Here is a 13685-nt window from a genome sequence, read left to right as displayed (position 1 = left end):
GTAAGTCATTGATTGAATCGGACTTGGATTAAATAAGACCCGACAGATGCAGTTTAATAGGGTTATATATTTCATAAAAATTATTATAACGTGATGACCACTTTTCAATAAAGCAATAATAAAATAATTCTGAATTATTCAGCTTTGATATGAAAATCTATTGTATTTAAAAAGTAGTCACGGTTGACTGAACAATGTGAAAGCTCTTTTAAATATGCTGTCGTTTTTATGCCTGGGGCAAAACATGCATTATCGGTACATACAATTGTTCCGTATATACTGTTTGTATGTGTAATATGAACGGTTTTTGTTTTCATTAAAATGCATGATGAGATTTCGAGGGACGACTATTCTTCTGGTTGTAGTTGGATTACTTTTGATTTACAACTTTGTGAGAGTTCTTCTCAACAGCCCTGAGGAAAAATGGAGTATAATTGACCTCTCAAATCAAGATGGAGAAGGAGCTGAGGTGAGGAAAAAGACTAGGATGTAATACTTATTATAGATGTATTTTCAATAGCAAATTATCAATTTTCATAAAAATGTCAATTACAACGTATTGAAATCGCAACTTCCATCATTTTTCATATTAATTTGCTGATGAATTTGAAAACAAATAAATGGCATATATAACTATCAATCAAACAACAAGCCTGTAATTGCATACATAGGTAGTCCTATCTCGTCAAGTAGAATCATACCCTCATGATAACTTCCACCATAGTCAAATAAACAAGAGAGCTACGCACAAATATATGGACACGTTAGACCAGAGCGAATCAGTCTTTACCGGTACCTTTGACGCTACCGGTACCCTCAAATAAGTTCTGAATTTCCAGTAGCAAGAATTTTGCAGAATCAAAACGTACAGCCAGTCATGACACTGACTAAAATCCGTGTTCCCATGAATAAAAAATAATACAGCAAAATTTTAGACGAAATATCAAATTTCATAGAATTCACGCAAAATTTTGAAATAAATAAAAGTAATAGCCTTCTAGCGAAGAAATTAATCTTTAACCACTGAAAATTTCAAAGCAATTGGTCCAGTATTCGAAGAGAAAAGCGATTTTTTAAAAACGTGTCAAAGAACAAGAACAACAACAACATAATATTGAAACGATCGTTATGGCCACTAAACGTGTCCAATAACAAATCAGACGCAAATACCTGGAACAGTTTGAATATAGTTTTGGCTTGAAGGTAGAATATGCTCTTCAAAATATGCACGTACAGCAACCAACATGTTTTAAAAGATCGCAAAAATTTTCAAGCGATATATTTTTCTAATTTGTTCACGTCTCATACCGTCATTTGTTACCAGGTTGCCAATAAAAATGTTCATTACTTCACTACAAAAGCATCAAAACTTCAAATAAGAAAAATGGGATATAAATATGAAAAACGTTTACCAAAGGTATGAATAATGACTATACGATATTACGAACGAATGAAAAAGCAGTGAGATTATACTACTGCATTCTAGTTGTTCAAACAAGCAATTTTGTTTGTCATCAATAGATAAACCCAAACATAACCAAATTGCTTTATTCTCACACTAGAAGACCAGATAAGTCTATAGGGCAAGTGTTTGTGCCTTCACATTTACCTACAAATTGAAATGTTTTGTTACACATACGAATATCAACATCGATATATTAGGATGATACATTTTGTCAATTTTGATGTTATTATTCGGTTAAATGGATGAGGTGATCAAGAAAAGAGAGCCCAACGACAAAATACATAAACAAATGCTTCTTCTAATAAAAACAAAATGAGCGATAGGTCATTCCGTGTTCAATTATCTACAATTTGTAGTACAACTTTTGGTAAATTGACGTGTTTTGTTCAATGACTAATATTCTTCCGAAGTTTTCTAGGACGATATAAAAACTCAAGAACATATTTGTTTATATGTAATTTAGTCACAGTCACACAGGGATTACAATATCATAAAACCAAGCCTCAATGAGCCTGAAAAAAGTTTTATTGGTCTATATAGACATTTTATCCGATTAATATAATTCTAATTACAATGTGGGGAGAAATCATGAACGAATCATCCGAATGTATTTTTTTAACGAATTACCGGATCTGGTTTGACTCACCAGAGCTATGGATTTCAATTAGGATAACAAAGCACGTTGCTGTTCGAACAGAAATTATTTCACATATTTTAACAGGTCTTAGGAATTGGAGTCAAGAAATGCGGAACGACTGCATTAATGAGATTCTTAGACTTACATCCTGATATAGTTTTACCTAATAACCCTGAACTTCATTTCTTCGACACAAGTGATTACAAAAAAGGTACTGAGTTTTACAGGTAAGCTATGAAATCACTCTTTGATGTCATAAATTATATTTATGAATCGAATAAAAATTGTAACAATGTTCTAGTACGTAACACGCTATTGCCTATAAATCTTAATCTGACCACAGAATATTTATTATATCAAAGCGGTATCGTTATGTTTTTATTGAAATATATATGCCTCAAAGTCCTCCGCATGCGTTTTGTGTCAATTTTGAATAACTTACTATAAACTAAATCAAATACACATTTTTAAGATCAAAAATGCCCTATACTGCTCCACATGAAATTACAATGGAAAAGTCGCCAAGATATTTCGTGCTGAGAGATGTTCCACTCAATGTAAAACGAATGAATCCAAATATGAAATTAATATTAGTTGTCTGTGATCCTATCAAAAGAGCGTACTCGGATTTTAATTTTGAATCTCATAGAACCATGAAGAGTCTTCTAAGAATCCAGGTACTTCAACCTTCATATCTGTAGATTACTATATTGAAGTGGGAATTCTGTTATAAACCAATATCTTTTAAGAAACATACAGTCTGAAAACATATATAAAACGATATCATTTGATGATACAATTATTAAAAAAAAATGGAATATTCACAACTATTGTGACAATCATTTCTGACCATCAAATGTGTCCCATCTAAAGTTTGAAAATAAGTTCGCATTGATAATTTTAATTTTTCTAATGGAGTAAGTGAAATATTCTATTTTTCCAATATTTCATCATCAATTTTGTCTAAAAGTCTCACGAATATCTAACACAAATATCTTACTTATATTACAAATAGCTAACTCTTCAATATAAATTCTTTATATAAACATAACACTATTTCATTAAACAAAAACATTCAATGTAAAGTTGTAGCAAAATTGCTACATTCGCGGTAGGATGCATAACCCTTCTTTTATCATTGCACAGAAAAATATTCCAGCGCCGTCTAACTTTGATGATTTCGTGAGAGATGTTTTAAAATATATAAAAGAAAACGAAAGAGTGTTACGTCGATATTTCCCATCAATTGAAGAACAGATCTTAAATAGCTGGTCATCTTCGAGATATTATCTTACAATACTAAATACTGGAATCTATTCTGTTTATCTGAAAAACTGGTTGAAATACTTTCCGTTGGAACAAATTCACATCATCAATGGTGAAGATCTTCTAACCGATCCAGTCAAGGTTGTACAGGACACACAGAAATTTTTGGGATTGGAAATTAAAGTTGATGAAAGAGATATTGTGTTTGACAAAGCGAAGGGATATCATTGTATAAGAGTACATAGAAAAGACAATGCTGTGCAATGTTTAGCGGACACAAAAGGCACAACAAGAAACAAAACAATTTCTGATATGATGAGCAAGGAAACATTAAATTCTTTGAAAAAGTTTTATAACAAATATAACGAAGAATTGTTTGAAATTATTAATAAAAGATTCAATTGGACTTGATGAATTTTCTTTATTTATCTATTTTTCTATTTATTAACTATTTATGTTTTTCAATATCTACATCTATTCGTTCGTTATTGACCGTGCAGTTTCGCTATTCAAAATAGGCTTCTGAATGGAGTTAATATTCAGCAAATAAATTTTAATATTATACATGAGCCTGCTCAATCTTAGAAGTAGTGAGTTTCTTATTCAGAATTGGTTAAAAAATTATTAATAATCGCTCTGAAGTGGCTAAATGAAGTAAACAGGCCTCTTTTCCCCATTTTCCGCCTCATCCCCTTATTAAATATATTTCTCTTTAATATTATCTTGTGAGAAATATTCGAACACGTTTGTAATTAAAAAGTGCATGGTCATTTCACGCAAGCGGCTCTTTTAAAAGAAAATTTCCTCAAACTGCTAATTATTTTACATATCAAGGTAAATTTAGTGATGCGTCATTCATGTTTTCAAATTTGATGTATTAGTGAGCCCAATTTAGTAAGAGATAAATTAATTATATAGAGATTGAAATAAGCTGTAACTACCACATTAATGAGAAAATTCATCTAATTTTAAATAATAATTACTTAAGCCAGCAGTATTGGTTGAACTATTATTTTGAAATTTGTTCGTTCTAAATACAATGTCAAATTGTGAATCTGCTTAGCTGATATAAACTGCCAGTGTTGAAAAATCAAGCGGGCTAATGTTGTTGATTTTGTTTTGCACTATTATGAGGCCATTTTACTTCAACCTCTTGCAAATTTTATCACAAAATCTGGCTTTTCAAATAAGAAAGCAATGTACACTTACATGGACATGAAGATCTAATGACGAATATGTACACCACAATGGAAGAAAAATGCCAGATAAAATAATTTCCCCGAATGCCGCGTGAGGGTGTGTCCAATTGGGGGGATTACGCTAGACATCCTTCTAATCATTCCTTCCTTATTTAAATACTGAACAGTTTCAAAACGAACTAAAATTGTTCATAGACCTACCAAGAAAGACAACAATTCAGAAAAAAACGATTTATAGGTGCATTGAAAATTTCGTTTTTATAAAAAAAAAACTCACACAACCCATAATACATCATAATCCTAGCGCTTGATTCGGGTAACAATTTTGCAACTCTTTTATAGCAATTTAGCAACTATGTGATCCAATGATATATGCTTATCTCTTCATTTCTGATATTTTTACACTAAAATCAAAACCAAACTATAATTTTAATGAATATATTTATAATATTCTTGCATACCCCACTATGATCAAACCCCGCAACTCTTTGTTTGTGATTTTATTGAAAATGCAATTTACAAAAACAAGAAAATATTCCCACAGAACACAATACAACAAAATTTGAAAAAATTACATAAAAACATATTTTAAAACTTTTCTTCTGATCAACGTAGCTCAAGCGTCAAAGTCATAAATGATTACCACAGCAGGGAAATGACGTTTCTTTGTACATTTCTTTGGAATGATGCAATATATGTAGCAATGACCCCCATTGCTGCTACGTTTCGACGTCAAAGAGATCAGCAACATCTGTAACAACAAAAAATAAATTTGATTATAACTAACATCAATCAGCGCATACTTCGTCAGTAATGCACGTTCTTTAATATTCAATTTTATTTGTACGGACATGAAATATGAAAACTTTACCATAGTAAATGATAGGGTGAGTATTCATGCCTTTTGTATATCCTAGGTAAAAATATCTTTCATATTTTCTCTATTCAATATACAATTGTAATGCTTGGGATTTGGAAATTAGAATGAATTTTGAAAACTCGGTCGACGAAATGTTATGTTGCTCTTAAATTTGTTCATTCAAAATGAAATAAATTTGAGGTATTTCAGTTTCATGTCGCGTATAACTAACTGATTAGTTTCAATATTGTAGGTAAGGCTTAGCATTTTTGAATATCTGAATATATATTATCGCTAGATGAAGATTCAACATCCTTACACTTACCATAGTCGATGTTTTCATCTGGATCGCTTCTTTTGTACCTCCATATCACAGGCCCAAATCTGTGACTGGCGTGCCTACGAACAGTAATTAAAAATTATTCTCAAATTCAAGAGTTACAACATATAGCGATGTCTATGAGTTGTAAAATATATAGAATAACACAAACTATTCATTGAATGCTCGTTCAAATATCTTGCATCACACTTTATTTATCCAAGTTTTTACAGCAAATTTTACAGCAATGTTGTGTGAAAGCGTGAACCAACCTATTTGAACTACATTCAATACAGCTGTTTCACGTCTTACTGTGGCATCCTAGCAGCCAGAACACAGACACTCACTCAGATGCATAGAGAAAGGAGTATTAGCTAGGTACGCTACCCCAATAGACCAAATAAATTATATTTGAGTGCACAACTGAAGCATATCAAATATTTATAGTAAAATTTCGGTTGGCATCTGCATCGATACTGCTTTAGACGCAAAATTGTTCATTCTAGTTTACAGAGTGATTGATGCAACTGCAGCAGTAGTTCAGGATTGGTATAATAAGGTCTGAATATTTGTTCATTTGGATTTCAAAAACGTACCTTGTCGAATAAGCTATCTGATATCGTGACATTCTTGATACCATTTCATAAATGTATTTTCTGTAATAAGTTGGATATGTACCATCCGTTGACTCAAACATTGTAATTGTCAAACAGCATATCATAAATGCTAATTTAAAATAGTTATAGGAAGACATCTGGTATTATGATAAAAACAATAAGATTAAAATCAACAAATATCAAAGACTTTGTAGTACAAAATACTTACGTAATGCTATAAGGTAAACTGCACGTTTATAGTCACGTTAGACTTGATTTTGTACGAAGCAAGTCGATGCTTTTAATATTCAATAAACACTTTACAGATAGTCATTCGGGCGCCGTCAAAAATTATCGCTACTCATGTTATTGGATCTCCGGGATTAAATTGAAAATAGCGTTTGAGTTACCGGTAGTTCACGTTTTAGTCGCGTTTTAAAAATTCGGCAATTTCAAAGTTTAGATAGTTTGCAACTATGCAAATAAAACAAAGCATAAAATAGTCCTGCGTAGATAGTTTAGAGATTTCCCGTTTTTAGTAAGAAGGGGTTATAAAACAAAATGACTATTTCTTGTAGAGTGCTCTCCTTCGCTCTCACTTTTAATTCTTTTCACTCTCTCTTGCCTCCCGCTTCATTTGAAAGAAGTTACCAGCTAAGACTACTCAACATGATATCACAAGATCATCTAACGATTAATTTACCCTGCACGCCTGATATATAGAGAAAATGTGCTGCGATTAATAGATAATTATACATTAGCATCCGTCTAACGAACTTTAGAATTTATTCTTGAAACTGTTTTACTTCTTCATGAATTTCCTCTAATTGCAGCTATTTAATGTACTTAATTTAGTTTCTATGTATTTGAAATTTTAAATTATATAATTATCGTACTATTTCGTGATATTTACAATGTCGATAGACAAAAATATTCTTGTTATTATACACCCAGAATTAAACGTGTGGTTCATTGACATTTAGTTTATTAATTTCTCCTTAATTAATATACACAAGGTATTTTGGAACTTTGAATAAACTCAGATTAGACTTGAACATGATAGTCACGAAGATTCAAAAAACGCTAGCATACGTATAAAAACATTTAACGTCAAATGATCGAATCGTTTCTATCTTTTCTTCCACAAGCTTAAGAAAATATTCTGATATTCATTTCCCCCCGCACATGCACGCACATATTTTATGGAATACCACATCCATTGCCATGCTGTCATATCTAACAAATATTTCTCAAATCATCGGAAATAGCAATTTTGTGTTTGTCTAACCGTCTGGCAGATCGGGTATTCCAACTTCATTTTCCCCAAATATTTCTTTTTTCTTGAATGAAGTTTAGTGATATATACTTAGTTGCGCAAGCTATTATGCAAATCTGCGTGTTAGAAAGCTCACCGACGTAAAACGTCCATTTTAGCTTCTATTGGGATAGATAGATTGTGGCGCAAAAATAATATAATTCTTTATGAATTTTTATTAAATCATTTTTAATACATTGAAATTAAACTTGGTTCTCTATTTTTTCGTATTTTTTGTCTTAATATATAAAAATTGATTCTATATGGCAAAAAAATAAGTTTTAAATGTTTTTATGTTTGATAAGATTTATGTAAATATTTATCACGAAACCTACAACTTCTCAAGCAAAACATTGATGTCCATGTTACATTTAAAACTTGCCCTTTTCACACATTACCGCGGCAGGATTGTAAAAGTTCGTTTTAACGACAGTTCAATGAGTGAACGATGGGTGAATACATATGAGTGCGTATTCATAAAATTGACTTGGACTATGATTGGAAATTTTTATCATTTATTAGTCTTTTTAGCTTCTAAAAAATTATTTAAAATGGTTTTGTATTGATTCCTCCAAGATTTCATTAATAGAATACAAGAAACACATTTTTGTAATATCGAAAACACTAAAAAAGTCACCAGACTATGTATGTTATACTGAAATTGTACACTGGTTTATGTCACAAAATCCGATTTGGGGCACACCTCCCAAATTTTTAACAAAACAAAAATGTTAAAAGAATTAATGCCAGTCATCATCAATTTAAGCGTGTAAAATAATAATTAGGAGCCAGGAACAAAAACTGTGTTTCATAGTGTAATTAACTTAACCATACTGATAAACCCGTATTAAGCCAAAAACAGTAACATATAATTACGCATAATCACTCCCTAAAATATCATATTTTTGTCCGCACGTATTTCTCTGTCTATATCTGCAACAAATAATAAATGTCTATCTTGAATGTCTTCTTCTGATCAATGTGGCTCGTGCGCCGAAAGAATAAATGAATACCAGAGCAGCAAGATGCATAATTTTATTGGATTTATTTGGAATAATTGCATATAAAGTATCATTGCTATCAGTCCTCAAAGACATCGAAGAGATCTCCAACTTCTGTAACATAAGCAAAATCAGTACATTTTACCACTAACACAAACCGGCGCGTACTACGTCACAAATATAAACATTCTTTATCATATAATTATATGCGTATGGACATGAAATGAGGCAATTTCACAATTATAGTTTAAATATAAGTTAAATATACTTGACTTTTGTACCCGCAGCAGGGTTGAAGTATAATTTTTATACTTGTACTATTCAATATACAACTATGATTCATTGGGTTTGTATAGTAATTGTATTGAAAACAAAAGAGCGATGACCAAATATATAAACACGAAGAGCAAAACGAAGTAGTACAGGTATGCAATCTTTTACAGTGGACTACCGGTGCGGCAGTCTTCACAACTAATTACCACAGGTAGGCAATTTTTGATGACATCATCGCAAACAAAATATGAATTCCGTAGAGCCCATAAAAATTGAAAAAAATAACAGTAATAGTCTTCTAGTAAAAATATAATCCTCGATGAAAATTTTAAACCAATTTGGTCCAGTAGTTATTGGAAAAAGCGATTTTTTCATAACAATAAGAGAAAACAGGACAATCCATATGTACATTCCGTGTCCAAAAAAGACGACGAAACGCAATCCAGCTATCGATGTTTCACATTATTTATCCCCTGTTAAATCAAATTTTACGAATATACAAAATATTTCAGTTTCACACGGCATATAATTGTTAAGTTTCGATATTGCAGGTTTTCGCTTGATAACGATTTTATAATTTAACACCAGTACACTTACCGTCGTCGCTACTGTCACCTGAATTGCTTCCCGCAAATGTCCATAGTATATTACTGCGAACCGAGTGCCTTTGAAAAGAAAAAAAATTAATTTTAGTGATACAGGTAAAAGAAAAGAAAATTTGATGGGTAAAAATATTGGAATGGCTCAAATTTAGGACTTAGTAAGAAATGTAGCAATGGTGCTGCCTTGTAGAATATTATATATAGAATAATAAATATGATATGTGGGTGGGTGCTTTGAAGGTCTTGCAACCGACTTTCACAAAGTTCTGTCATACTACAGTTTACAAAAGTTGTGAGTAAAAATTTGACCAAATCATCATAGTCGGTTCGGTTCTTTTTGCAGTCGAAATGTACAACACAAATACGAAGAGAATGGAGCAGAAATTAGGTACGCTACTCCTTCAAATCAAATGGAAATAATATTTTAACAACCAAAACATATCACATAATATATCTTTATAGCCAAATTTTGGTTTGCATAATAATATTGCCCAAATATATCTTCATGTACTTCATTGCAATTTTTGTAGCCTGTATCTCAGTTAGATGTAAATTTAAATTGGGACTTTATGTATCAAAATGTTAAATGACTTTTTTCATGTAAAAACTCGCACCAGTAACTACCGTTTTAATAAAAAATGTTTTTTTTTCGTTCTCCAGTTCAAGTCGCAGTTCAGGATTGATATGAATACAGCAGTAAATATTTGTAAATAAATATTTGTCCAAGTGAATTTCAGAAACGTACCTCGACATGTGGGCTATCTCAAATCTTGGTCGAAATTTTTCTACAATTTCATAAACGAAATGAGCTGGATCATTCGTGCCATTCGTTGTCTTAAACAAAGCGCTTGTCAAAATACATATTGTAAGTACGAATGTAAAACTTCTAGTGAAAGACATCTGGTATTGCAATGAAAACAAGAAGATTAGATTTAACACATAAAAAGATTTTTCGGTACAAAACACTTTTAAAAGATATTTAAAACCCTTAAAACTTTGAGATCTGCAAGACTATGAGAATTTTAAGTTACGTAAGTTTGAGCTTAAGTTTTTTGGGCAAACTAATATTTTTTAAGTATTCAATCATCTTTATAGAGATTATCGCAATTATCAAAGATAATTGCTACTTAGGTTAGTGAATTGAGCCTTCTTGAGACGGAAGTTAATAAAATTAATTTCGGACTTTGGTGGCGTTCTGAAGTTGCACCTAAAAAGTTTAGATTTTTGCAATTATGGATATTGAACAAGTGAGAAAGAAATCCAGCGTAGTTAAAATTGAGAATGCCTGTTTCTTGTAATATGACAATAAAGCGCTCAGAGATCAATTCCTCAATATCTGAGTGCACGTGACCTTACATTGCGTAAATATCCTTGAAAAATAGTTGAAAAAAATAGGTTTTTCTCGCAGAGCACATCCTTCTCTTTCTCGCTCTCTTTCCCAACGCTAATTCTTATATGAAAAAAGTTAGCAGCTTCAAGACTACTCATCATGATATCACAAGATCATCTGTCGACCAATTTACCGTATACGCACCTGATATATATGGAAAAAGCGATTAATTGATAATTATATATCAGCATTCGTTTAACGAATCATGTGAACCGATGACCCTAGAACTTATTCCTAAAAATGTTTTACGTATCCACGAAACCCTATGCGAAATAATTGCAGCTATTTATTGAAATTAATTCAGTTTCTATGTATTTGAAAATCGGTAAATTATATAATTATCATACTTATTTCGTGATAAGTCGATAGACAAAAATATTCTTGTTATCATACCCTTAGAATAAAACGTGTGGTGCATTAACACTTTACTTTATCAATTTCTCCTTAATTAACATACACAACGTCTTTGAGGATCTTGAATAAATTCAGATTTGGCGTAAACATAATAATTCTCAAAGTCCCGAGGATTCATGAAATGCTAGCATGAACAAGAAAGCGATAGTCAAATATATGGACACAAAGACTAAAACCAAGCAGTCCGGTATCCAATATGTCACGGTAGACTACCGGTACCAGTCTTCACGACTTGGCCACCAGTCAGCAGCGAACGCGGAACCGCCACAAGGTGCGCAATTTTTAATACCGTCATCGCACACAAAAACGAATCTCGTGAAACCCACAGAAATGTTAGAAAAAAATAAAATTAACAGCCCCCTAGCGCAAAATACAATCTTTAGCGACTGGAATTTAAAAAAAAATTCTTTTTTCACAACAAGAAGAAAAAAAGAAGTAGAAAGTAGTACGAGATCATTACCAATGACAGTGTAATGAGTGAATAAATGATGGATATGGTATATACATATTCATGAAATCGAATTGGACTATAGTTGGAATTCAAGAAAAAAATTTTTGATCAATCAATGATATTTTTACTTGCTAAAATGTTATTTGAAATGAGTTCGTATTAGTTTCTTCAAGATTTACATAGAATAAAGAAACAAACATCTGGATTATCGAATATATACACTAAAAATGGAACAGGACAACAGCATAATAAAATTGTTACGCTGTTTTATATACCGAAATTTTCACAAAGCCAAAATTTGAAAACAATTGTTGCCATTTTTTTTCAGTTTTGAGGTGTAACCACTTAGAAAATAATAAATAGAAGCCAGAAACAAAAACTGTGTTAAACAGTGTGATTAACCTAAATATATTAATAAACCCGTATTGAAGCCAGAAACTGTAACATACTATTATGCTTAATTACCCCTTAAATACCATATTTTTATCCGTAAGTATTTCTTTGTCTATTTTTGCAATAATTTTCTATTAATATCCCATTTTCGACAAGTACACATTTGGCATTAATTTTCAACATTGTGATATTTCATGTAAAAACAAAATGATATAGATTACTCGTAAACCCCTAGAGATCTGACATCTTAACGTTCTAGATAAAAAAGAATTCGGTTAATTAAATTTTTTTTTTTCTCGAGAAATTTCTGAAAACTCGGTAATGTGATTGAGGTAATTCAATAACGGATACATTAAAAACATGATCCGCTTGCTACGTTGCACTACACAATCAGGCTGCTAAAAGGTGAAGTCTTACTGAATAAAATCAATTGACTCTGCTGCTATACTCGATTTGCCAACAAAAACACTGAAATTTCTGTGGTTGTCAAATTTTTAGTTTATTCTCATCATTCATATGTATTGAACTAACAAAAAAATGTTTTTCTCAATTAGTAAACTGTCTTTGTCCACTTTTATGCTTTTGTTATTAGTCACGTTTCACGTCAAAAAGATAGATTACATCTGAAAAATAAATATAATAACTCTGTAAATTTACATTCAAAATAAATTTTATTTAATTCTATTTTTCTTTACCTTCATTTTCCAAAGAATCGTCCAAATTTCTTTTTTTCCTCCATTTTATTTGGTCATGAGAATGTCTAAAATTATTGAAAAGTAAAACTCAATAAAAACATAATAAGCATAAGTCTTGTAAATAATCACTGGCATCGTTGAATATAAACTGCGATTTAAATGAGAATTCATGCTCGTAATATCTTATCCATGTCGTAATACATGGATAAACTATGTTTAAGTGTCTTCCAAAGCTTAGTTCCCCGCTACATAAAAGTTGATGCGCATAAATATGGAACGGCTTGTGAAAGTCCAATTAGTTCAGAAGCAAAATTTTACATGTATTACATAAATTAAATGTATACAGAAAACAATATCTGATAAGTAATCCATACAATTAAGTTCGTAAGAATTGTAGACAAAAAACATGACTTGAAAATCATAGTTCCACCTGCTTTGTTTTTTACTCTTTTCCTTTCTTTTCGCTTTATCATCAGAATTAATCGTTGCTTCAAAAATCTTGGTAACACTGAAAATAGCTTTATTAATTATGGAGATGAGTTGTTTGACGTCCAGACCTTCTGCTGGTTGAAACAATCCAAGACCAGCCCAGGATACCAAAAACAAAACGCTCCAGAATTTAACAGATACCATAACTACTAGAATTATGAAACTAAAAAAAATTGGGTTGAAAACGAGTTAAATTTTTCTATATGACATTTGTCGTAAATTTATTTTTATATTTATTATTTTCAATATTTTTCCTACTCGGCACGATCGTTTTTATGTTGGGGGATGGTGGCTGGCTTATTACTTCACTCCCGACAGTAT

The 13685-nt window shown here is 31.3% G+C and overlaps 2 protein-coding genes and 2 long non-coding RNA genes across 5 annotated transcripts; 1 reads left to right on the top strand and 3 right to left on the bottom strand.

Moving 5' to 3' along the window:
* The first annotated feature begins 254 nt into the window (after positions 1–254).
* On the top strand, positions 255–4442 carry LOC120337595 (heparan sulfate glucosamine 3-O-sulfotransferase 1-like). 2 transcript variants are annotated; one of them, XM_039405432.2, is made up of 5 exons: positions 260–469; positions 1325–1417; positions 2187–2329; positions 2575–2779; positions 3249–4434. In XM_039405432.2, the coding sequence occupies exons 1-5, from the start codon at positions 326–328 to the stop codon at positions 3777–3779; spliced, it is 1116 nt and encodes a 371-aa protein (XP_039261366.2). In that variant the 5' UTR covers positions 260–325; the 3' UTR covers positions 3780–4434. The 2 variants fall into 2 exon arrangements, with proteins under 2 accessions (XP_039261367.2, XP_039261366.2); XM_039405433.2 differs by lacking the exon at positions 1325–1417 and having other exon boundaries at positions 255–469; positions 3249–4442.
* A 390-nt stretch (positions 4443–4832) lies between these two features.
* On the bottom strand, positions 4833–6517 carry LOC144428312 (uncharacterized). The gene is made up of 3 exons (XR_013478265.1): positions 6342–6517; positions 5752–5825; positions 4833–5318 (listed from the first exon to the last, which is right to left on the bottom strand). It is a non-coding gene; the product is annotated as an uncharacterized LOC144428312 (long non-coding RNA).
* A 2160-nt stretch (positions 6518–8677) lies between these two features.
* On the bottom strand, positions 8678–10421 carry LOC120337936 (uncharacterized). The gene is made up of 3 exons (XR_005569034.2): positions 10278–10421; positions 9528–9595; positions 8678–8771 (listed from the first exon to the last, which is right to left on the bottom strand). It is a non-coding gene; the product is annotated as an uncharacterized LOC120337936 (long non-coding RNA).
* Positions 10422–12450: 2029 nt separating this feature from the next.
* On the bottom strand, positions 12451–13587 carry LOC120338467 (uncharacterized). Its single transcript, XM_039406485.2, has 3 exons — positions 13306–13587; positions 12876–12940; positions 12451–12803 (listed from the first exon to the last, which is right to left on the bottom strand). Exons 1-3 carry the CDS (start codon positions 13506–13508, stop codon positions 12769–12771), a joined length of 303 nt encoding a protein of 100 aa, XP_039262419.1. The 5' UTR covers positions 13509–13587; the 3' UTR covers positions 12451–12768.
* Between the last annotated feature and the right edge of the window lie 98 nt (positions 13588–13685).

This window comes from Styela clava, chromosome 10 (assembly GCF_964204865.1).
Source record: "Styela clava chromosome 10, kaStyClav1.hap1.2, whole genome shotgun sequence".
Taxonomy (NCBI): Eukaryota; Metazoa; Chordata; class Ascidiacea; order Stolidobranchia; family Styelidae; genus Styela; species Styela clava.
Note: the sequence above shows the minus strand (reverse complement) of the source record. Positions and strands in the feature narration are given on the sequence as shown.